Source organism: Haliaeetus albicilla, chromosome 19 (assembly GCF_947461875.1).
Source record: "Haliaeetus albicilla chromosome 19, bHalAlb1.1, whole genome shotgun sequence".
NCBI classification, from domain to species: domain Eukaryota; kingdom Metazoa; phylum Chordata; class Aves; order Accipitriformes; family Accipitridae; genus Haliaeetus; species Haliaeetus albicilla.
Genome location: NC_091501.1, coordinates 14,064,283 through 14,090,256, shown reverse-complemented (window position 1 = coordinate 14,090,256; position 25,974 = coordinate 14,064,283). Strand labels below are relative to the sequence as shown.

At 38.9% G+C, this 25,974-nt stretch overlaps 2 protein-coding genes across 21 annotated transcripts in view; both read left to right on the top strand.

Moving 5' to 3' along the window:
- Positions 1-25,974, top strand: part of MICAL3 (microtubule associated monooxygenase, calponin and LIM domain containing 3) — a 184,329-nt gene that overhangs the window by 101,101 nt on the left and 57,254 nt on the right. For 15 of the 20 annotated variants that reach the window (XM_069807743.1, XM_069807745.1, XM_069807755.1 and 12 more), the window contains 8 exons: positions 503-598; positions 2,736-2,792; positions 4,658-4,762; positions 7,251-7,358; positions 10,024-10,131; positions 10,798-10,984; positions 12,904-12,992; positions 14,124-14,211. In XM_069807743.1, coding sequence (XP_069663844.1) covers positions 503-598; positions 2,736-2,792; positions 4,658-4,762; positions 7,251-7,358; positions 10,024-10,131; positions 10,798-10,984; positions 12,904-12,992; positions 14,124-14,211 — 838 coding nt within the window. The remainder of the gene's footprint in view (positions 1-502; positions 599-2,735; positions 2,793-4,657; positions 4,763-7,250; positions 7,359-10,023; positions 10,132-10,797; positions 10,985-12,903; positions 12,993-14,123; positions 14,212-25,974) is intronic. The other 5 variants (XM_069807759.1, XM_069807761.1, XM_069807758.1 and 2 more) reach the window with 2 other exon arrangements.
- LOC104325370 (aldo-keto reductase family 1 member B1-like) overlaps positions 1-25,974 on the top strand; it is a 236,250-nt gene that overhangs the window by 197,975 nt on the left and 12,301 nt on the right. The gene's annotated exons all lie outside the window — the stretch shown is intronic.

Here is a 25,974-nt window from a genome sequence, read left to right as displayed (position 1 = left end):
ACCTGTAAGTTAAAGAGGAGGGATCTGAAGTTGAGAACAGAATGCTCTGACTTGAGTTGTATTGCTAAATCAACTGCAAGCAAGAGTAATTAGATCAACAGGATGGATATTTTTAAACATTGCAAGGCATGGCAATAAGTCATTTTTCATGAAGCAAATAGAGCAGTCCAACTGTGCTATGGAGAGTTCCAAGTTGTGCTTTTCACTGATTGTAAGACCTTGAGCCAGAAACTGTTGGTTTAATTGATGATTGACGTAAGTACATGCTCATTGGCTTCCCCTAGAAGTATCTGTCAAATGGACATCGTGTGGCTATGGGTGAAAAACTTAGGTCTTTCAGGTTGAGGTAAAATGTGACGTTAGGTCATTCATGAGAGGTGGGAGCTTAAGATCACAGCCTCTCGGTTCATGTGTTCTGGCCTATCTTACCAAAGCCAATGGTAATGTTATCTCTTTTCTACCATTATTATGTTTTTTTTTTCTTTTTCTGTTTTAAAAAAAGCTGAGGAATAAGGAACGTTCTCGGACCTGCCCCAAAAAAGTGATCATGCTCTCTTCTTCCACTCCACCTTCCTCTCCACCGTATCCCAGACAGCAGGTGATTCCCTCTGCATGCTCTGTCCCTCTCTCTTCATTACTGTTTGTACGAGTGACTAGATCAGTTACTGGATGCATTTCCAATTTTCTTTTTTCATATGGTGATAGGGCTTCTTCCACCTCTTAGGTTAGAAACATAGGTTGGCATTAGCTCACCAGAAGCACGAAGAGTCTCCACTGGAGACTCTGAGATATTACTGTAGGGTAATTTGTAATTACAGTAGCCTTTCTCAGTTTTGAGTTGCATCAAGGTAGAAATGAAATGTTTGGAGTAATGCAGGAAAAGAAAATGCAACTTTTCTCCATCTCCTCTCTTCGTTTAAACAGGTGTGACTGAAAATTTGCCCTTGTATCCATGAAACTCTTTCAGGATTACTTGTATGAAGTGCTTTTTTGGAGAGTTGTAGTGGCCTGCACATGTCCACTGTGGTCCTTCTGTTTCACCCACACCCAGGCCTTTGTCACACAAGAATTTGTGTTCAGTCTGTCTGAGTTGAATTTGGAGCAGTGAGAGCTGTTCTGAACACAGTGTATAAATGTGCATCCAGGTGTTCATGCACATGTATTTGTTGTCCTTCTAGTTAAATATTACCTGAAATCCTTTAATATTTGTGTTGTCTTGTACGTGGTCATTGTGCTTCTTTGAGTTGTATTCTTTTAAAATTTTTGTTTCATTTTCCTACCGCAGTAATAAATTCCACTCCTCCGTGATCAATCCTGAACTAATCTTGAAATGATAAAAAGGCAGCTGCAGTTCCACAGACCTCTCATAACTTTAAATAAGTATTGTACAAGTAAATTTCCCCATAGGTGCAAAATGTTTCTTTTCTGAACACTTGTATGCCTATAAACTCTGTAAAGGCATGTTACCTTTTAGCAGAGTAGACAATACTTATTCTTGGACATAAAGTTTGACTTGCCTTATTGCTGTGATTTCTCAGAGTGTAGTTAGTTACATGTTACAGTTAATCTGGTCTAATTATTGTCAGCCTCCAGAGCACAGATTCTCCGCTGCCTCTCTGGTGTCTATATATGCAAGAGAGGTCAGCTCTGCTTACTGATCTGATTTAAAACTGTCCTAACAAAAGAAGTGGTTAGTTTTCTGGCACACTGTGGACAGCATATGGTTCAAGGAACGATACAGGAATGGACGTGTAGGTAGAATAGGTGGGGGAAAGCCCTTTTCATTAACAAAACCCACATTTAAACTGAATTGAGAGTAGTATTATCAGATGATGTGATAGCTAGCTGCCTTCCTTTTATCAACATCCACTGAAAATTTTGACAGATACATTAAGGCAGTTAAATGCTGAGTTTTACTTTTTAATCTATGGTGTGGGATTAATTTTCCATATAGAGAAATTGGCTTTCAGTAATTAAGGACCTCTTAGCTTTATATTTTCCTTCCCTAGCTTCTCCAAGTGTGTGTTTGTCCTGTGTCGTCTTGGTTGCCTAGTTCAGTCGTGAGAGCCAACTACTGCTGGGTCCAAGTGTACTTGGACCATTTTCTACATTGTGTCCTGTAGGAAACTTTTTTTGCATGTCGTCTTGCTCAAAGAAATAATAATAGAAAAAATTTGGCTTCCTCCTTTTAACTCTGAGGAAATTTCACCCCCTCTGCTACAGAACTGATCTATTAGACTCGGTTGAGGGGTCTGCTTTTGGAGACATTCTTTTATCCTTAGGAATGATTCCTTTCCTGAAATGGTCTTGGCCCAGGCCTCATAGTGAATCAGATGGATCTGCGTCCTTGTTATACTGATGTCTTTTAAAACCTCTACCTCTGCGCTTTTAATACATTCATTCTGCCACTTCTTTCTAAACTTTCCATTTCCTTCCTTTGATCTAACATCACAGTATGAGTTATACTGAGTGTCTTACCATCTTTACTGTACTAATTTCATTATATTCTGGTACTATATTGTGGTTTACTGACCTAATGTGAATATATGCATTTTTAAAAAATTTCCCTACAGGAGCCGAGTTATTATTGCCAGGTTTAGAATATTCTAAACAAACTGTTCTGCTATCATTATGGCCTCTCTTCTGTCTGCATCGTAAGAAAAATCAGATGAAGTGTGTTTTGACTAGGAGGTTGGTCTGTGATTGTTATTAAGCTCATAATTTGTTGCCTGCAGAGAAACAGGGAACCTGGTGCCGACTCTCCCGGGGAGCAGAGTCCCGGACAGGAAAGGGTAAAGAGCATGAACAAATGGCATGGATACTGATGACACAAGGCTGTGGTGGATGTGTGCAATACAGAGAGCAAATATACTGGGTAGTGAAACACACTTATCGTAATGCTGCTGTTAACACGCTGGAACTGCTGAGAGTCGATTAGGAGTGATTATTTCTGTGTGATACCCACATAAATGCATAACAAGCCTTCATCAACAGTTTGCTATATGCTTTTACTTTGCCATAGATCTAGCACTTAAGCTCTTCCCATTCTTCTTTTTCTCTTACACCTATTTAGTGAAGTATGCTGTGGCTGTAGCAGAACAAGAAGAGTTATGTTTCGTGCTAATTCATGTGAACATGGTTGCATTGTTTTCACTGCTTGCTTTCTGGATGGTTAAACAACTGGCATTCCATCCTGCCTCCTACAGGCCAAAGTAAAAGGAAAAATGATGAGGCATTATTTAGTACAGAGACTTTGAAGCCTTCTTAACAATGAAATATTCAACAGTCTGTCTGAATGGCTCAGTATTATACAGAAGCATGGGAAAAGAGAAGATAGGCACTCAAAAGAATTGGTTGATTTGAACTCATATTGACAAATTAATTGACATTCCAGTAAAGGCTTTGAATGAATTAAGTCATAAGTGGTAGCCAGCTATAAAACTGTTCTAACTTTCAGAATGTGTTCTAACAAAAGACTCTTGTGGGCCAAATGTTTTCTGACAGGCAGTACAAAATGAATAAGCATGTGTCTGCACTGACATGGAAGCCCACAGCTTTATAATAGGCCCTAGTTTTAGTGAAAATGATCTAGTAGGAAGGAGTAGGTGGAACTGAAAGCAGCTGAAAATAGAGAGTATTATTAATGCATCTGAATGGGAAAAGTGTTTTCTCGTAAATTGGGTGTGAACCCAATTTTCTGTTCTGCTTTGGAAGACAGTTAGCAGTACATAGCAGCACCCTGGCATTCTTGACAGATCAAGCCTGAGGTTTCTTCTTGCACATGTTTGTAGTTCCTGGTCCACTTACTTTTGAACTCTACAGACAAATTAGCTGAAGGCTGTGTGATATTGTAAGTGATACTCATGTCTTGTACAGCAGGCCACAAGCCACGTCTTTTTTCCATGTCACTAAGTGCACCACATAACAGTTTAAGAAGATTGATATGAGAGACCAGAATAGCAGAGGTGTCAAATATTATACCTAGGCTGTGTTGACATGACAGTACAGTAAGAATAAGTAGGACAGTGAAGTTGCAGAAGTAAAATTAGAAGCTTCTGTCATAGTTTGATTTTGCTGTGCTTTGCTTCAACCAGCCAGGCTCATTAAACATCCTCTCTTTGGTAAGTACAGCATTACTTTTCATATACCAGCATGTTTAAGGAAACTAACTCATTCTTTATGAGAACTGAAGTACATTACCCTAAAAACATGTGTTTCTGTACACAAAATCTGAGAAACACAAGTATGTACGGGTTTAGATATGTAAAGGAAATCCCTGAGAATCAAGAACTATGGTGAAATAAGTTGGCAAATAAGCTCCTTTGTGCATGATAAAGCCTTTTTTTTTTTTTTTTTTTGATGGTAATGCCAGAGACAGAGGCCATGTGCTTGTTTGGTTTTGGCTGCAGCAGTCCTCGGTGGGAGAGTTGTGAATAATGACTAATTCAGGTGTCTTTTTTTCTTGGCCTTGAGGTTCAAAACTTAGCACTTCATTAGAGCAGTAGACATTGGGAATAAAAAACAGTATTCACATGGGAGCTCCTCTTACTGTTCTGCATGTGAATTTCATACCTTTTGTCTGGCTTTTCAGTGTCTGTTCCTTTGGGGGCTTTTTTTGCTGGTTTGTTTACTTCCTCCCTCCTTCCTCATCTCACAGAGATCTCCTCGTTTATTTTCTGATGACCAAGTGCCTGAGAATGTTGAGCAAAGGGCATGTCAGCTGGCTGCCCTCCCGGAGTCCAGACCTGCCATGAGGCATCAGGTGACTACAGCCCTGCCTATATGGTGTCCTGTATCACTGTGGGATTCTGGGTACCGGTGACGTCTGGGGTCAGAGGGATAGAAAAATTTACCAAAATATGATGACTATTGTTGTGCAGTCATGTGGTTAAAAAGCCAGGGTCAAGTCTATTTTGTGTAGTATTTCTATCCTACTTGCCAGTTCTTAACTGTCTCCTTGTCTGGTGAATGACAGTCTTTCTTTTTCTCAAAACACAAATATAAACAATAAGGTAAAAAACAGCCTCCAAGTTTCAGAGTGCATGCTGAAAACCAGCTGGACTTCAGATCAAATCATCTCACAGTGGTCATTTACCAGTCAGTTGCTCACAAATTTTACTTGCTTATGGAAGCAAGAACATTCTCATTTTCCAGGCATAATTCCTGGCTCTGAAGTACTACTTTTGTGTCCATGCTTCCTGTAGACTTATTTCCAATGGTAGAGTTGGCAGCTTGTGCAGATTTTCTTTGATTCCAGCGTACACTTTTGGTTTGGTTTTGTGCTTAATTTTCTCTCCAGTGTGTCTTTGGCATATGGGAGCATGCCAGTTTGAACAGTGGTTTCTTTAGTTTCTAGTTGCTTGCCCCTGTTTCTGTTTTCAGTTATCTTCAACAGCATTTGGCAAACTGGAGAGTGCTTTTGGAAAACACCACCTACATAAGTAATTTTTTCATAACTTACTGTTTTGAGTTAACCATCCAAAATCAAGCTGTCTTCTTGAGCTGGAGTATAAGCAGTCCCAGAACTTTTGCTGGTGGGCATAACTTTTCCAAGCCATGCCAAAAAGAAATTTATAACATCTAGGTCACTTTTCATTCCTGTTCTTTGGGGATGCCATCTTTGCTGATGGTTAAAGTCAGAGAAGCTCTCCTTCAGGAAGGAAGAATGAAACTTTGGCTAAATTTGAGATAGTATTTGGGGACATAGAAGAAACTATGAAAGACTAAATAAGACAACTAGTTTAAACATATTAGCACCTATTTGTTAATGGGCAATGCAACTGAAGATCTCAGGCATGATCCAAGACTAGCATGCTCATGTGCATTTCCTTACTCAGTTGAAATGATGATGCAGAAATTAACATCTAGACCAAAACATCTTGCTTCTAATTTTTCTGTTGCTCTCTAGCACTTTTAAGCTCCTTTTGAGGGTGGAAAAGATTAACAGCATTACAATGCAAAGATAGAAATTAGTTTTGAAACTGTGTAATGTCTGTATAGTGCAGAATTAAGGAGGAGAGAAAATAGAGGGGAGATGGAGAACACAAAGTAGAGGAAAGGATAAAGTGAGTAGGGCAGAGAGGAAAAAGAGGAAACAGATGTTGGAACACTGCAGGCAATGATGGATTATGATGTGAGATTTAAGGGAAGAAAACAAGAAAAATAGACTAGTAAGAGAAAGAAGGCTTAGAAAAGTAAGACATTTTCAGAAAAGAAATTTGATTAAATGTTGATGATCTTAAGGGCAGAAAATTTGTATATAAACAGTTATATTTCTTTAAATTGGGGAAATTGTGAAAGCCAAGCTATTTTGCATTTTGTCCAGTAGATTTAATCTTGAGACTAGCCTATTCTACATGGCTAGAAATAGCTATTTTTGTGGGTCATGCAGCTACGTGACATTTATTTTTCCTTTTTATAACTAAAACCATAATTTTCTTGTAAAAGAGTGAAATATTTGAAATTTGCATAATTTTTTTCGAGGCTATAATTTCTAGGAATGTATAGTTTCTACTAGTGCTATTTGTCTGATACTTCCAGCTACTGTTTTTTTCCTTTTTAAGCCATAGAGATAATGAGAGGGGTATGTTGGAAGACCAAATTTTGGGTTCTCCTGTGAGGAACCAGCTTCAGAAGGATGCAGATTCTCAGTTTGGGATTTACTGCTTGCCATTTAATAAGCAAGAACAGCAGATTGTTTTATATTGTTTCATTCTTTTTAGTGGATATTTCCAATCTGCTTATGGTAAATTTTAGGTTGGTAATTTGCTGCTAATTACTGGCAATGCATACAAGTTAATTTCTTTCTCTTCCATCCCCAAGGAGAGCAGGCTTTTGGTTTATATAGTTAAAATATAGAAGAGATCTCACATGGCCTGAAATATGATCTTAGTGCCTTGGGCCAGTAATACAGAGCAATGGGAGATACAAGAGTAGCAGAGGAAATTGATTTGGGATATTTGCCAGTGGCTTGGTTGGGTTACAGGAGGTTGGACATCTGTGGAAGTAGGTAACTGCTTCCAAATGGTCCTAAATAACTTAAAACGTAATAAAGAGCAAATAAGAATAACCTACCCTGCCTCACTAGGGAGAAAGTGAAGATACACTGGACATTTTTCTCCAAGTTTTCCTACAAGAGTCTTTAAGAAATTTTTTTTGATGGTGGGTAGAAAGGCCTCAGTTTTTTTATTTTCTCCTCTCTTCCCTCTATAGCCATGTATGATTATTTTGATTTTTATTTTATTTTTTAGCTAGAGACTGAACCGTCTCGACGATTCTTTGTTGACCAGTGGGAGCTCTCCCTTAGCCTCCGTTCTTCTAATCGCCCTTCTTCACCTTCATCTGACTCTCTTCGACAGGTAGCATTAGCCTGAGCACTGCAAGGTGCACTCAGCTGTGTTCGCTTGCTGCACCACAGTCCCACCAGCGAAGGACACACCACAAGAGACGGCTAGGCTTGCAATGCTTCACCTGCGGAATGCAATGTCTGTGCATATTCATGCACAAATGAGAAGCCAGAAGGCAACCTGTGGCATAGCTTGGTTATCGTCAGCCATAAAGCAGTTTGAAACTAAATATATTTAACATTTGGTGTAAATGAAAAGCCTGTGGTACATCTCGCTCTCAAAATCAGTTTTTTTTGAGCACTGATAGTCCTTTGGGCTTTGCAGTTTTGCTTGCTGCTTTCGTTGACGTCTTGAGCCAACCTACAGAATGTGTTTGTGCGTATATACTTAATGAACAGCGTGAAATAGAAAGTACTTTGGCTTTCTGAAAAGGTCACTGAGAATTTGAACTAGTTGCTGTTGACATACATAAACAGCAGGAACTTGATTTGACCTAAGCTGGAGTGGGTTCTTTGCCTTCTCTTGAAAATGTTGCAGGATGATGTATATCTTGAAGGCTTTTGCCTATGGGAGAAAAGATAAAATGCTTCATTTAAGACCCAATATTAGGCCATATGGGATGTGTAAGACAAAAGCAAAGCAAATCAGAAACACAGAACCCCAAATAAAAAATTCAGCAACTAAATTTTCCACACTAAATAGTTCAAGGTATTGTGAGTTAAGATTAGCATCATCACTTTTTAAGCATGGAACTTCATACGTGCTGGTAGAAATGTAAAGATCTTGAAGCATCTGCAGTTAAGGTTGGATGAAGGTTTCAAATCACAACTTCTTCACTGGAAACCTGGTTCAGCTAAAAAAGTTTTTTTCCCATGGAAAAAACTTGAACTATCTTTTAAGAAAATTTAAAAAGCCTCAAAGGTTTCTGGTCTTTTAGAGGAAAATGGAAAACTCTTGGCCAAATGATTATGGTTGTCAGTTAAAGACCAATACTGAAGAAAATTTTTCCATTGGGCACTATTTTAAATGTAATGCACTATTTTAAATGTAATATTTGACAAGATATGATACATGACATTGAAAGGCAACTCTGCACATGTGTATGCACACACTAGCTGAGGAAGAATATGGAACTTGGAAAATTCTGAAAGACAAATGATGTTTTTTCTTGCCTATATAAATACTGTGTATGCTCTGCATTTTGGGGTGGAATCAGTAGACAGGTAGAAGTTCTTTCTGGGTAGAAATAAACCCTCATTACTGCAGTGGCACAGAGCATAAGCAATCAGGACTTCAGTGATAGCAGCAATAATCTCTGATGGCTGAGCACTCCATTTTCAAAATATTTTTCCCCAAAGAAGTACCCATTCTGTGGTGAATTTCAGTTTTTGTGATGCTTCCTGCTGTTCTCATGTCTGAACATGTGAAGGTCTTAAACATTCCTAAAAGGCTAATAACCTCATATATGAAATTTATGCTGCATTATTAGTTGTGGGAAATAACTAATGTGCTTCAAACAAGTTCTGCTATATGAATGAAGGAGGTTTTGAGATACAACTTTAGTCCTTTCCTTCAGAAAACTGTTACCCTTGGTATTTTACACTTAACCAGAAGCTGGATTGTCTCTCTGATGATTCTTCATTTGCTGAAGAGAATTTCGCTAGAAACATTTATAATGCCGCTTAGTCTGGAAAAGAAAAATTGCTTGGTGTGCTCCTTGCTGCTCTGAGTCAAATATGACATGACATTTGCAGTGTGATTGAGCTAACATGGATGTAACCACATCATTTTCTTAACCATGTAATTATTGCCAACGGTTGTAAGTATTTCCTGTGAAAAACGCTTCCTCTGCTCTTGCAGTGTCCAAACTTGGCTTGCAAATGCTCATTTTGTACCATCTAAAGTAACAGCCAACCTGCCTAGATTTCTCGGAATACTGGAGGGTTTTTAGATATCCAAAGTTATGGAGTGAGTCAATGCCCATGATGGGAGAAAAGCCTAGTCATAAAGCAGTGTTCACAGTTGAACAAATGTATGTTCCAGATGTATGCAGGTATGGCTTTAATGCATTGGATGAGGCTCTTGTGTCTTTTTCCATATAAATCTTTATGTATTTTTAGCATTGGAAGAATTCATATTTTTGAATCAGTGTGAATTCCTTAGTTAAGGATTTCTTCCTGCTCTATGAATGCTCTGTAAATTAATTCTTTCCAGCTGCTAAGCTTATAAATATGCTGTTGTGATCAGCATGTTGCATTAAACTATGTAACATGTCTTCTAAAAGATCTTTGTTTCTGATGGCAGTTTTACCTGGAACCGAAAAACTTAACCTATATTTGGCCTCGTCTTTGAGAAGTTTCTATGCCCAGGTTTCCAGGTGCAAGTGAAAATAAGATCTTTCTTCATCCTCATCATCATACTATTTCTAGACCATTTAGAGAATGCAAAATGCAAGCCTTCTTTTCCGTTCTTACAGTTGATTCTGGACTGTACTGGTGATTTCTGATGACACTAGCTTTGCTATTACTACTTGTCACTTCATATTGTCCACTGTCTTGGCATGATTTGACCTCTCTGCACCTTGTCACCACCTACACTATTATCCTTTTAGTCATTTTTTAATTTGATTTTTTTTCTTTTCTCACTTCACTATTGTTTTATTCCATCCATCTGGTAGAAGTACATAAAGATGTACACAGGCGGAGTGAGCTCATTGGCTGAGCAGATAGCCAATCAGCTTCAAAGGAAAGAGCAACCCAAAACCCTTCTAGACAAGAAGGAACTGGTAAGATGATGTACAGAAGATGATCGTGTTTGTGATTAGATGTACTGTAGTTCTGAAGTATTGTGAGTGTCCAGTTGTTACTACCACTGATGAAATCTGTCGTAGTTTTGTGAAAGACTTAATTTCCCTTTTTCCATCCACCTTCACTCTTGTCCTTATTTTCCTTGCAAATTTTTTTGATCTAATCTCAGCATCCAAGGATTGTGCATAAACAATTGAGAAACTGCTTGTCATATTCATGACGATGTGTTTGATCCACTGGGGCTACTTCTGCATTATTGTTTTCTGGAGGAGATTTTGATAATGTAGGTCTAAGAATTGCTGTTTGAGGGATTTCTAATGATTTTGGCTTTCCATCATATGCCTCCTTCAGTCATTTATTTCAAGGTCATTAGTAGTAGTAGTGGTGTCCACTCTTCCATCCAGAGCTTATTTTACTCCTGACATGTAGGCATGGCATCCTATGACCTTCTTCCCTGGACAGTAAGGTTAGTTTTTGATGTCCTGGTTAAAACTGTGAATTGTGTCCAAGAACTGCAGCATCCGTGTGTGAAAGGACTGCAGCATCCAGATGCTCCTGTATCTGCATAAATGACGAGAAAATAGGAATGTGCAATCTTGTTGAGGCTGGGCACCACAAATTTAGCCATGCCTATTTCTGTCTAGGGCTCGCTCAAAAAGGAGTTCCCCCAAAACCTGGGAGGCAGTGATGTGTGTTACTTCTGCCGCAAGCGAGTCTATGTGATGGAAAGGCTGAGTGCTGAAGGCAAGTTCTTCCACCGCAGTTGCTTCAAGTGTGAATACTGTGCAACGACTCTGCGCTTGTCATCTTACGCCTATGATATTGAAGATGGTAAGACAAATTGCCTTTTTGTCAGAACTCCCGTAACTGTTCTGGGAGGTCGTCTAGCTATTTCAGCTCTTTCTTTGCCTAAAAATTATTTGGTGAAGTAGGTAAGAGAGTAACTTGTTCCAAAGACACCATCTCTCAAAACTGTTGAAACTGTATGGATTTCCTGTGGCCAGGTCATGCTGACAGAAAAATAACTTTGATAGGTATCTCATGTGTGTAGGTAGGAAGAATCTTTTTGTGTGTACTGGATAAAATAATGGCCATGGAAACACCATCTAGGCTTAAGGGGCAAGAAGAACCAAAATTATGTATTGATAATGCATTATATAGTGACTTTAAGTAATGGACTTGCTCAGTCACGAACAGTTGAGGAAACTTAAGAATCATCAAACCAGTCTCCCAGTAAGGAATAGAAAACCCATTATTACTTGACCAGAAGGTCAGCAGACTTGGCGTGTGAGTTTAAAGGAGCCAATGATAATTTTGAAGTGAATATATAAAAGTAACATCTTAACCAGTAATCAAAGCTGGGAAAAAGCATTTTTTGAGTACTGCTGTTATTTTGGGCATTCACAAGTAACCAAATGTCTGACTACATGTTTAGCAATAACAGACTGAGCTCCTTTGTCAGCTGTATGGGCTGAAAGTTTTTGCCACCAGGTTTGGTGATACCCTCTGCCAGCAAGCTTATGTATGCAGTTATGGCCAGATAGTTCTCAATGAAGCAAACACAAAGCTCGGAGTTTCAGCACACTTACAGCATTGATTCTGAAATGATATTACATGCCTAATGTTTGTGTATGTATAAGAAATAGATATGGCCTAACAGAAGTGTGAGGTATCCTATCTAATCATTGTGAAATTTTAGCTTATATTTCATTCTGGGTTTTCTTTGAGAGAAAAAATAACAAAGCTATACATGCATTGTTGCTCTAGCTGTTTGGATTGATGAGCATTCTGCAGCATTCTGCAGTCAGTATCTGGTTTTAGGCTTCAAAGTCTGAGAATTTTTATGTAAAAGCTTTTCTGTTGTTCTTTTCAGACAATTTGAAAGAGTAAATATTAAGAAATCTTTATTTAAGCAGAGACTTCTCGAAAGATAGCGTTTGTCACTTTTCCATCATAACAAAACATTGTGCAAATACCAGCCCAGAGAAACTAGAGGAAGGGGCAAAGGTCACAATATATGTTTGAAATATGTTTGGAAAGCTGTAGGAATAGGATAGCAGTATGGGATGCTATGAGCTGCATATACCAAGCAGGATACACTGACAAAAGTACACTGGAAAATAATCATGTGCCATCAATTTGCTGCTATTATTATTGTTTGTATTACGGTATTACTAGTGCAGCTTTGACTTCCTGACAGTGTTGATACTGGTGAAAACCCATCTAGACTTCTGGGGTGTTAGTAAATCAGCAGTATCACAAAAAGTCTCAATTGTGAAAATGAATCATTGGTCGATTGTCCTTTCCACAAGTAGCCACTGTGCATTTTTAGAGATGGTTCTTTGGGAGTTAACACTGTCCTCTCCCACTTCCCTCTGCTGGTTGTATTCATTCTTGCTTTTTCCAAAAGTGCTTCTGCCAGCTTTTCATGTGATGATTTCTTTGTTCCTCACACACTGCTGCTTTGTTAGCATGTGATACAACACAAGCCTCACAGCTTTGCTTTGGTGTTTGATAGGATTTTAAGCTAAATGGCTGTCAGGCACCCAATGGAAAGGAGGCTAGCTAGGAGGGGGAGAGAGGAGGGCTGGAGTTAAAACTTCAGATAGTGTTTGCCTCCATGTATAGTGAAATAATTAGAGGGAGCATTGGGAATGGCAGCAGGAAATGAGTTGCAGTGAGATGGACATTTATATTGGGCTAAACTGCTGTGTTCTCATTGTTGACCATCATTCGTGTTTTATCTGCAGGTAAATTCTACTGTAAACCTCACTACTGTTACCGACTCTCTGGTTATGCTCAAAGGAAGAGGCCAGCAGTGGGTCCTCTGTCAGGAAAGGTAACTCGTTATTTTTATCTAACATATCATGTTAATAGATTTTGATTCTTAACATTGAAAAAGTAAATATGCTGGGTTTTTTTCAGAAAGTAGGAAAAAATCAGAGTGCATAGTTTCTTTTTTATGTCATGAAAGCTTGCACTTCTATAAATTTTATTTAAAAGCAGTTCCTTTAATTACCGCTTCTCTTTTAATGGTTCATGTTATAAAATAATGTACTGTCCCATTTAGAACAGGATTTTGATTTGTTTTCTTGTCAGCTGGCATACTTATTCAGTCCACACAGAGACTAAATGAATAATGTTACCAGTTTTGGTTTTGCTGTGTTTTTCCGTGGTGTTTCTGAAGATGAAACAAATTATTTGCATTTCCTTTGAAACATGAAGTTCTACCCCACTTGCATAGGCTATGAAGAAGACCTACCTTCATTTCTGAAGGTTTTCTGTGTGTTAATGGGAACCTGTGTGAAAAAAAAGGATATCCCTTTTCTTATACTATCATAATGGAAGCATTTGTGCTTTAAATATAGGATCAAGATGCACTGTGTAATACAGAAAAGTTTCCCAGCTTTTGTCATTACAATCCAAGGCACTTAATTTGTCTCCACAAGCCCCTTCTCAGTATTTTTGCATATTCTGAGCAAACTACATGCTAGTCTCTTAACAAGTTCTGTTAAGCTTGCCTGCTACAAACTGTCCTTCCCCCTTAAATTATATTTTTACTTTGTGGTAGTGTTTGTCTTTCTCCCTGTTTCTCAAGTTTTATTAGTACAAGCTGAAGCTGTACTCCTTTTTGGAAGGATAAGGGGTCCATCCCAGTATTTGTGCCATATTTCCTGCCAAAAATAAAGACTAAAAATTTCCCAGATGAGCAGACTTCAGGGATCTTACTGCTTTGACTTTCTTGGATATCCAGCTTGTTTTTCAGAGCTTTAACAAAGCCATAAATTGAGAAGGAGCATACTTGGTTCAGACCTTGCCTTATGTGATGATTAAGGGGTATCTTTAACAGCAAGAGGGGTGTCTTCCTAGTTCTGTGTGTTCAGTACATATAGCCTCATTAAAAAAAAAAAGAGTATTTCTGAGGCGTTTTCAATTTTAATAGGAATTTAATTTCCCCATGTTCTTACAGGACACCAAAGGACCTCTGCAGGACGCCATGGCAAATGATGGAAGTGGACGGGCAAACACCATCCCCGCCTCAGCAGAGAGGGCCCCAGGTAGCTCCGCTTCCTTCTTTAGCAGGGTGGTGCAGTACTCTCTCAGCCTCTTTGACAGAGTTAGGGTGGCAAGCCAGCGCCTGCAAAGCACAGTTTCCGCGATTGGGCACCAGGTAGCCCAGAACCCTTTGGACTCCTTTTTCATGTGTCAGCTGATGGCTTTTGGGGTTCCCTTTCTCTATGTCCAGTCAGAAGTTCTCATGCAGATCCTAGGGGAATTCTGTGGGCAGCCTGCTGACCAGTAAGAGTTAATGTGACCCAACTTTGAGCTGTATCACTCGCGTGATTTTTGGGGTGCCATGTGAATTTTGTTCGTTATGTGAAAGTCTCAATATATTATTTTGCACTGTGGCTTTGGGGCCTAGATGTTCTCAGTCCTTTCAAGGACATCATCTGAAAGAATTCCAGGAAAACACAGAGGTTCCGTTGAGGGTCTCCTGTGAGTGGGCCCAGACAAAGGGCCCCGTAATGTATGCAGCTCGGTGTTAGTGAAGTTAAAAGTTCTTCTGATGCACTGGAATAGCTCACAAACTGGATTTCTGTGTTTGCCTGAATTCTGGGTGTGGTTTCTTGTTCTCCCAAGCTTCTCTTCGTTAATCTGGTACTTGAATGGGAAAGATCCCATTATCTCTGGATTGTGTCTCCTTTGGAATTCTGGGTGTCTGACAGCTAATGGGATCAGATTCCTTAAACCCCTTGAATTTTGTGGTGCTGGCAGGTCATGGTGCTCTTCCTTCACTGCCAGAATCTGCGCTGCTCCTGGCCATGGCTTTGGGAATGGGGTGGTGAATGTGTGTGTCTTACTGTGAAGTAGTTTTGCCTTTTAACTTGAAATTCTAATTCCTTCTAACATGGGAGAAGCGTCTGTGCTACAAATGCTCATTTGCCCAGCCCCTAAGTGCTCATTTAGTGATGTCAGGAAAAGGAAGAGATTTGATTTTTAGTATTTGTTCCAGAACACTATGGATAAACTAAGTCAGCTGCTTTTAGAGAGAGAACATAGAGCAACACTTTGAGAAAAGAATGTTTTCTCAGTGCCAGTTGAGAAAAGACCTTAACAACATGCAGGCAAATAAAAATCATACTTCTGTTTGATTTTGGTATTGCTCTTACAAGTGTTTCTAAGATTGTAACTGAATGCAATCCAACAGAAATTTGTTCATAGCGTGCATAGTTGATTCTTGCAGTGTAGTTACATTTACTGTTTCCTCTTTTATTTGTGTGGAATTTCCATATGGCAAGATGGAGGAAAGGGAAAAGGTATGGAAGAATGACAAATGCTGTGGACAGATGGGTTAAATACAGCATTTTTTGTACAGCTGGATAGACTTAAAATTGCTTTCCCTAAAAGTGAAGACATTTTTTTTTTGTAGCTGGAGGACATTCTTTAAGGTGAATGGAAAAAATATTTCTTGGAGCACAGGGCATGTGATGTGAGAATAAGGTGGTTTATGGAGTGAAGCTATTGGTGATGAAAGTGGAAGGAGAGTTTAGCTATGTATATCAATCAGTTTACCAAAGCAATTGCTGGCAGAAAGTCTCCTTCCTCTGATTTTGTCCTTCCAACTGATCAAATTTAATTACTTTTAGAAATGGGCATTCAGTAAATAGCATCTAAGTGATCACTAAGTAGAGCAAACAATAAGCCATGGCTTGCTATACACTTCTATAAAACAGCTATAATCAGGTGTTTCCATCTCTCCTTGCGCAGCGGTGGCGCAATCCTGTTGCAGAACTGTAGTACTTCCAGAGGAGTAAAATGGAACAGACACCATTTTATCAAATGGCAAAACTTGAAATCTAGGTCTCCTTCTGTTTGCTTTCTGCTTTTCTAAAGCAGTTATAACTGTAGCATAATTTTAAAAGCTTTTGGACCTTTTAAAGCTTTCCCTCTTGCAGAGCCCTAGGTACATTAGGATATACTCAGCTTAGCTGGGTCAAGCTAGGTCATCTTTAAGGCAGTGTATTGTGGTGCATTCTGGTGTGTGCACGACAGAATTACATTTAATGGTAGAAGAGTGAGCAGTGCCTCTGCCATTCCCCCCCTTTCTGCTAGAAAAATGCCATTAGTGGCTGAGATTTTGTTTTCTTTGTGAAGTAAGTTCTAAGTATATCTTAAAACTACTGGCTTAACAGTGGTTAAGAAGTGGGAGGAGGCTAAATGCAATGTACTTTAAAAGCAAGCCACAGTGTCATCAAAGGCAGGTCAGTTGTGTATTAGTGTAAAGTCATGTTCTGTAGGTACCTACCTTTAGCTCCTGTTCTTGCTGGGTAGGTAGGTCAGCAAACCCACAATGTGTTTACAGTTATATATGGTTTTTAAAAACAAAAGAAACCAACCCCTTTTGAATTACCAAGCTTGCTAATACAGTGGAAGAATAGGATATTATTCTTGAATAATCAAAAGGAGTCTATAAGATTACATCTCAGTATAACTGCTGACTTCGAACTATCTGAGTATATGCTGTCTTGCAATTTATTAAATTGTCTGTTTAAGAGGCTATAGACATTCTGCTTTCACTGTAGAGTAGGGAAATACCTTGAGCAAAAACCTGTCTGAAATGAAGAGAGAGGCAGAGCTCTGTTTCCAAGGCTCCACTTCACCCATGTGGTAGACTCATCTAATACAGGTCATACACCTGAAAATGTTTGACCTCCCTTAAGGCAAGTGCCACCAAATGAAATTTGGCAGTAGCAATTTCAGTCCCTGAGGTCTGAGCCAATCCTCAGTAGCAAGGTAGATCTTGATGTGGAGTGTAAGTTGCCTCTAAGATGATTAAGTAAAAAAAAAACCCCAAAGTTTAACATGCACAGGTTTGATATTTGATGGAGATGTAAAGATAGCTTAGAAGGCAAAAGGAAGGTGTACAGCAGAAACATGAATTAAAGAATATACAAGAAAAAAATGCTAGCTGTTTTAAAATTTTATACCTCTGAGTTAAATTCAGCCCTGAGTTAGCAAAAGTGCTTGTTCATTGAGTTTTATGGTGACTCATGCAAGGCCTGCTTTTTAGTTGCCATGGAATCCCAAATGGATGTAAATTGCATGGGTTCTCCCCCTACACTCACTGCCTCCTTTGCTATACCACCAAGTCTGGCCTCTTCTTTTTTAGCCATCTTAATGCTTAAAATACATTCAACCACAAAGTAACATTTATCAGGTTTGGTCAGCTGAGGTAGGATTGGTCACAACAAGCTCTTTCTTGTCTTGTGTTACTAACCTGATTGGCATGTATTAACTTTGCTAAAGATGTCAGTCCCTCACTGGGTGGCCGCAGTCTTAGGCGGCATTTAATGTGTTTTGTCTGTCCCTTGTATTGTAGCGACGATAGTTGCAGGGCACAATCTGTGATAAGGAAGTTGAGTTTGATTTAGCAGTCAACTAGAATTACCCTTCTTGTGAAGGTTTTGCCTGGTTTGCCAGAGAGCCTGCATGGCATCTTCTGTGGTGGTTACAAGGGATGTTCCCAGGGAGGTTATGGTCAAACTGGCCCTTGCAATGTAGATCAACCTTTCAGTTTGGGAAGTGGCAACAAGCTTTTGAGTGATGGGTGCCATTCTCTCTGGGGAAGGGAAGTTGGGAAAAGCTGTTACTGTGCTTTTGGTCCTGCTGAACTGTGGCATGCTTGTCGTAGATTCTGTGACCTTTCTCTGTACCCTGTCTGCCTGTTTTTCTCTATCTTCTGCATTTGCCTTTGTGCCAAAATTGCTGCTATTGCCAAGAGGAAAAAAAAACCCACCCAACTTTGCTTTTCAACTGTCTCTCCCTTTGATAATCTGTAACTGCTGTGTCTTGGATTTTTTTGAATATTATTTACAGTACTATATATGGTTTTAATGTGCTTTTAATGCAAATGCTGTTCTTCTGTTTGTTCTAAAGGTCTGTAAGAACATATTTCTGAACTTTCAGCTCTTTCTTGACAGATGGACTTGGAACAGTCTTTACCCCTATCAGCTTTATGATATGCTCTTTGGGGTGACTTTAGCCAGTGATGTTTTCTTGTAAGATGTTTCCCATTTCAGGCTTGTGTTCTCAAAGCAATACGTTTCTGTCCCTATCAGCAACAAGGAGTTCATAAAGGAAAGACCTGCTAGGGAGACTCATTCTTCAAAATGTACAGCAATAAAAGGCAAGTCATGAGATCTTTGCAGTAGTTACTTGACCTGTGAAAGATTTAAGAAGCTGAATATAAGCCATAGTATGCAAAACTGAAAAATGCAATACAAATTAGAGGTACTAGGTCTCTTGCTTTAAAATCACAAAAATATATATATAGTGGATATGATATAGGTATGCAGTATGAAAAGTTAAAAATCCTCCTCTGGATGTGCCTTAAGTGTTTTCAGGGAGCAATGCTCTGAGCAAAGCCCTTCACAGTGGACTCTTAAGTAATCTGTTGTATATAGCAAGCAAAGCTGGACTTTACATGAGGAAGTTCTTTTGCTGACTTGGAGAGCTAGAAAAGGGTGGCTGCTTCCTCTAAATAGCATGCCCTTTAAAGTAAATTATGCGAGCAACATTTTCAAAAGGATTTTAACTGTCTCTACAATCTTAATGAATCTTTATGAATGTATCCAATATTATTTGCACACAATTCTACTTCTGTGTCTTAACGAAGTACGAATACATTTTATATAGATTTCTGTATAGAAATAAGCTTCTTGTTCAAAATCATTGCCTCTTTATGGTTCTGCATACATTGAACATGCCTTACTTGTCAAAATGATTCAGCTTGAAGCAATACTTTTTGCTTGTGCAAACAAACATATCGTCATGAAATCCTCCATTTGGTCACTTCTTTTCATTATTATTCACATTTGGTTTTTGTTCTTGTTTTAATTTGGTCTGTTTTAAACATTAAATTACAGAAGATAGCAGCAAACTAATTCTATGACATTGTGTTCTGTTTGTGGTGCCTTCATTTTAAACCACTGAACTGTGCATTTACAAACACATCCATATCCGCACACCACCATTGCACCCTGCCCCCCCCGCTGAAAAAAAAAAAAGAAAAGAAGGAAGTACATCCATATTTCAGGATGCACCACCAGACTGGGAGGAAAGATAATTCCTCTACTGCTGTGCCTTGAATGTTGTCTGTTCTGTTTGGAGGAGCCATGGAGGTGTTTTGCAGGACATGGCACATGATACTGAACCCTTTTATGGGGTATCATATGACTCCAGAGAGATCTGATGGAAGATTTATTTTTCTCTGTTGGAACATTTAAAATACAGACTTAAGAACCAGACCCTGTATTTTTGAAAGCTGAGGAGAGTGTGTGGGTTGCCCGATTAGGACCAAGGTTCAGTGCCCAGTGAATCATCACTCAATAGCAAGCCAGGAATCTCTGTTAGGATAAATGCTTGACTGTTCCCAGTCCATCATGTTCCTTGTCAGTGTTCTTATCAGGATTTGGGTAGCTTTGGCATAAAGGAAAGGCAAATGCTAAAGGACCAGCAATTTGAAGCCCAGAAAATTTGGAAGGCAAAGGCATGATGGAAAGGTTATTTGTTCTAAAGAGTGGAGATGCAGCTGACCTGATAGAATTTCACTGAAAAATCCTGGAAATTGTTTTGGGAACCAAGGGAGGATATACAAAATAGCGATGTGCTGAGTTTGTGCTCATAGCTGGATCCTGCTAAGAACACTTTTTCTTGGGAGTAACTGGGCTCCCGATTCCACCTTTCTCTCTAGCTTTCAGACCTGTAGACTTGTGCCACTGGAATATTTGTTTACTGTTTGTATGTGTATATTCTGAAGGGTGATATGAATTTTTCTGGGCACTTTAAGAGCTTCATGGAATGTTTTTGTGTCTTAGAAAAATAGTATCAAGATTTTGTGAAGGAGTTGGATTTTTTTTTTAATTGCAGAATAAAAATGTCTGATTTTTTTTGAAAAGAGGAATCTAAGAAATGACCATTTTGAAATTGTTTCCCTCGGAGAAAAGGAGGGAGTGTGCATGAAATAAGCTTGGTGACAGATAATGTTCAAGTGAGACAATCAGTGCTCAGAAAGGGTTCATGTCTCCATTGTATAGCCTCTTTGAAGATTTTGATTTATGTAGTTGTTTTTAACCTGTTTTTGTTTTGGGTGTGTGTCTCTTTGAATTATGTAACACGTGGTTTTCCTGTTGCTGTGAAATCAAGACGTTATTTGTTCAACTGTGTGAAATGTTCAAGGGAATAAATTCCAAACAAACTTCAGGTTTCTGAGTTTTTCTTTGTCCTCCCCCTTCTCCCTCCACTGGTTCCAGGGGAGGGATGCTGCAGGGGATACAGAGTTGCGGGAGAGTGGAATGAATAGATCTGGCACGCTCGAATGCAAAAGACATTTTGGGGAGCTCTGTGTCACGTGCAGTCTGTCATTGCAAAGTACTACTTTTCAGGCTTCTTCTGTATTGTGGGTTTTTTTTAAATTTTGCTGTTACGTTGTGGTTTGCTCAGAGTGCAGAGTGTACATTGCACAGACAGCATGACATATTGCTGTAGAAAACCTGCTAAGGACCCCCATATTCAATATTCTACTGCTTTGGCAAAGCTGGCTTTGGATAGATGCACTCTCAGTGTTGCAGCTTCACTGATTTTGGTCAATTTGGGAGGTGGTTTTGTGTGCTTTGCTGCAGGCCAGAGGTCTTTGTTGCATTCTGTAAGCAAGGCAGTGATACCCACGTGTGAGGGGAAAGGAGGAACATGGGTGAGTGCAAGTCAGCGCTCGGGAACAGGGAGGCATAGCCTTTGCACCTGGCGTGACAGGTAAGCGTCTTGGCAGGATTTGGTTCCTCTTCTTGGTATAGCAGCTGCTGTGATGATGGGATGTTTTGATGTGATGGAAAGGCAGAAAATGAGTAAATACGGAGCCTTGTAGGCAAATCCTGCGTCTTATGTTCTAGCTGGACAGTTGTCCTCTCGCAGGAGAATGGCATATGAGGAGATGACCTCCCTTCCTCAAGACCGTTAAGAGACTATTCTGTAATGTCCTTACCATGACAAACAGATAGAGCTGGATCATAGTTTTGAGCTGCATTTTCCTGTTCTCGAAGATACATTGGATTAGTCTACATTAGGGACTCATTCCATGTCTTTTCTTGCATGCTTCTCATGCTTCCTGCTGCACCATTGGCAACTAAAACCAGACTTTTGAGAGTCTAATTGTGAACGCTATGCCTTCTCTTTTGGGTTTATTTGGCCAGAGTAGTTATGTTTAAATGGTAGCTCACAGAACTGCAACCGCAAACCAATTCCGTTATACATAAGAGTTCCTTCTTTGGAGGAAAGTAATCACTTTATGCCTTTGTGATTGCCTTTTATTTTTCTTTACTGTGATCAGTAGTCCTGATTTTGAGGCTAAAATGGGCCTTCAGTTCTGAGAAGGAGCTATCAGTGTCCAGTGTAAAACTTCATGTGTTCATACGTGAACTAGAAATGTCATTTTGATGCACTGCTAGAACAGCCTCCACTGTTCTGTATCAGGAAAGCTGTTAACTTTGCAGCTACACGTATGCTCTTCAGAAATCAAATGTTTGCTTCATGAATTAAAAAAAAAAAAAAAAAAAAAAGATGAAGTGAGGTGCACTTCCTGAGCTCATCCCCACCAGAAGTGAAATCAGACTTCCTTGCTGTACCAGTATGGGAGACATTGTTTTCAGCTAAAACTTGGAGAAACCAAGTATTTGTGTGATGGGAGAGCTCCCAGGCACTTTCACCTCATTCTCTTTGAAGTCTACACAGATGCCTCGCACTTTCTGTTTCTCTGCCTGTGGTTCTTCTCTAGTCTCATGGCTTCTGGTCCTCTTACTAATGCCTACAGAAAGAGTTGAGCTCTGTATCCTGCCCCACTGGATGGGAGAGGGGTGCTGCCAGGGAACTCCTTCCATGGGCCTGACACTCTAAAGTCACTTTTTGTTAAAGGCATTCTATTTTTGTTTATGAAACAAAGCTGAACCTTTCAAGCATTCTTCCCTTCACTGCAACCCTTCCTCCTTAACTCCCATTCCAACCTAAGATACTTACCTTAAAATGATTTACTCTAGAGGAAACTTTATTCTGTAAATAAAGCCCCAAGTAACACCCTATGTCAAATATCATTCTTTTTAACCTTTTTGTGCAAATAAAATGACCTGAAAATGAGGAAGAAAAGTAGATGATTTGGGCCTGGCCACGTTCTTGCTGAGTGTATGTGCTTCTTTGTCTGTAGTTCTGTAAAGAGAACACATTGATTTTTCTGAATATGCTATTCTGGGATCTTGCATTACACAGACTTGTCCTTCCGTTGCATCTGTCACTTCTGGGGGTCTTTAACATTATTTAGGACTTGTAGAACTTAGTAAATAGATTAAACATTGTCTTCATGTTAGAGAAAATGAGGTATCATGTACTTTTTTGTAGCTAATGTCCTTGCTTAACATCCTCAGAAAGAAATTATCCACAGAAAAATCTTACATGGCTGCTAGCTAACATCCAACTATTTATCCCAGAAGTGAAACTGAAGGACTGAAATCCACTATATAAATAATAATATATTAAAGACAATTTTTAGAAACAAGGTATCATAATTAGGTGTGTAAATCACTTCAAAACTTTGAGGTAGTGAGCCATTCACAAGTGCGCAAAAGTCTGTGGGCAATGTGGATGTTTTATTTCCTCAAAAAACGGATTACTTCCACTGAAGATGGACTGAATTAGCTTTTACAGGGGTTTGGAAACTTCATTCTAAGATTTGAGCTTTTGGGAGTAATGAGATGTTTTGCACCATGCATCCCAAAACAGCTTCCTTCATCAGATATATTTTGGTAGCAGTTTTTCCAAGAGGCATGTTTTTCTAGACCATTTCCTTTGCAACACGCATTGCTAGGGTAGTGTAGAAAGCCTGCTGTGTACAAGTTGGTTTACATTTTAGACATATTACACTTCTTCATCTGGTATGGTAGAAAGCAGAGTAACTGTTTCATACAGCCCTTTTCCACTAATGTTCTGTAACAGTGATGAGAAAGTGTAAGGTACTTTTAAAATAACAAGACGAATGAATAAAATGTCTCTTCACCTCTACACCAATTAAAACAAGCCAATGATAGTTTTATTACCTGCTTGTGATCAGCAGCATAATATATTAAGGTATGTAAGTTGGTAATGTATCTTAAAATACAAGGAGAAACAAGGGGAGAAAACCAAACTCTAAAAAAACCCCAAAAAACCAAAACCAAAAACCCCAAACAAATAGCTATAATCTGAAGGGGAGGAATAGATACGCCAGAGTCAACACTGAACCTATTCTCCTGCTTCTGTGAAGTGTGTTTATGGAGGAAGATGGAGCAGTGGTTGCTGAGCTCATCCTGGTGATGTAGAGCTTAGCTTAGGCTTTCCAAACAAAACTGGGCAGATGCTCTTTAAGGATGAGATGGCACTTCTATGCTCTGTTCAGTTGCTTACATCTTCTCTCAAAAATGTTTGTTTAGTCTGACATTTCTCATGTTTGCTGTCATCCCAGAAGGCTGTGTTTTCTTTTTTAGGAAAATTTCATAACTGTCCTTTCTGCTGTTATAGAAGTTTATCTGATGGCTTGCGGGTAGAAGTGTTTAAAAATAGGACTTTTTTTACCCAAGAGATGTTTCAGATACTTTAAGGCTTGGGTAACTCAGTGATTTAAAACATCAGAACTGATGTATAAGTGATCTTTAATCAGTAATGTGTGTTTTGGAAGCTTTCCTTCCAGAACTGTAGCAGATTTTGAATATACCTAGCTATATACCTATATACAAGAATTTTCTTAGTTTCAGAAAAATTCCCACTAAGGTGTGAAGCTCTGGATTGCTTGGAATATTCAATTGCTTTACAAGTTATACAAGAGTATGTGGGATAAATGTAGATAATAGAAAAGTATGAAACAGAATGAAGGAGCAGATGTCTATGCTTTTTGGAGTATATAGAGCTTTTTACTTAGAGCAAGTATTCTCCAGTATATTTTCCTGTAACTGCCAGCCTCAGATTTCAGCCTGTTCCATTTGCAGCACTTCATAATCTTGACAGAAGTGATAGAAATTATGTAAGGACATGGTTAGTATCGAAATATATTCTGAGATCCAGTAATTATGGAAAACTGTAGTACATTACAACGGAAGACAGTGGTTATTAGCTCAGTAGATGAAAGAAGATACCTATTTGAAAGCTATGTTTTGAATCTGATCACAATTTGAACAGGAAACTGAAAACATTTGATATTCCACACTTTTGTTATGTATGATAAAATTTCTAGTTCCTGATTCGTTGTTCTTTAATGATCAAAACATCATCCAGTATCCAAGCTGGAACTGGAAGTACCAGTTTCTATAAAAAGTAGGCAATATTTGTGATAGGTTCCTCTACTACTTATTTGCACAGTGGGAATCACCTGTCTGATCCCTTCTGGTGAAATGATAGGTTCTAGAAGGCTGCTACTTATGAGTGGCAAGAAATAGGTGCCACAATGAATAAACTACATGAAGTCTTATGTAGTAGAGAACATAGCAGAGGCTTTCTAACAACATAAAAGGGGTTACTGTTTGGATTATAACTGGACAATCACTCTTAAATATTAATTTCCAAGTTACTTAACAAAACAGAGTACTTCACTTAAAAAGGGGGAAGACCTCATGAGCCAAGGTCATGGTGATTTTAAAATAGAGTGTGCCCTTTCTCCTCTTTTCTTTTTCTCCCTGCCAGTCCCTGGATATGCTTCATTGCAAGTGGTTCTCTGAGGTAGTATACCTTTAATAGCTTCTAGGACAAAATTTACGCCTGCAAAGTAATGTTATCTTTAGCCAGAGTATCCTTTAGTGCTGTCCAGCCTTCTCACACTCAGCTTCTTTCAGGAAATGGAAATGAGGCCAGGCAATATATGATAGAGTTGATCAAAATACTGGAGCTCAGACATCTTAGATGATACCAACAAAATGGAAGATGATTGGTAGTATGTTACTGACTTACACTATTCCTGAGTAATAGACACACCAATAATTAACAGACTTAATATAAACTGATGTAGGGATTTTATATCTCTAGTACTGGAAACCTGTTTGGGCAGCAGTAAAAGTGAAATCTGTACAAATGTTAAGGTTTTCTGCCAGAAGAGATGCAATAAGGAGAATCAAGCTTGGCAGTGTTCCCTGGGGCTTGGATGAGGTGACGTAATACCTCCTTTCCCCTGTTTCTTTTCTCCACCCACCAGCTACAACACTGGACTCTTTCCAGGAGTCAAAAATAGATCTATTCCTGGATTATTCTATACCTCTGCTGTAACAAAGACAACTTTTCTGTATTGTTAAGCCATATACTGAACTTCTAACTTTCATTACGTAATACTGCTGCTTCATGCATCTGCATATGAAAAACATTATTTCTCAAATACTGTTTTCTTTCTTTATTGTATAAGTTGCAGATGAATTTTTATTTGTTTTCAAGGCATAAGTATAAATTACACATGACCTTGAAATAAAACTGGTTAATTATATTCACTTCTGGTTGCTTCCACTAAAACCAAAGAAAGGTCAGATCAATCAAACTGACAGCTATTTCTAGGCCTCGCACTACTGATGTTGTAGGAAGCAGTGTTTTGTCAGTGTCTGTTTTGGCAATTCTAGAAGTCTATTTTAACCAAAGTATTGTGGGGGTGGGGAAAACATTGCAACACCCATAAGATAAACATATAAGTTACTAACTTCATTCAGTAGTCAGTCCAATGCACTTTCATAATGATGAAGAGAACAGGCTTCCACATTTATTGACAGTAT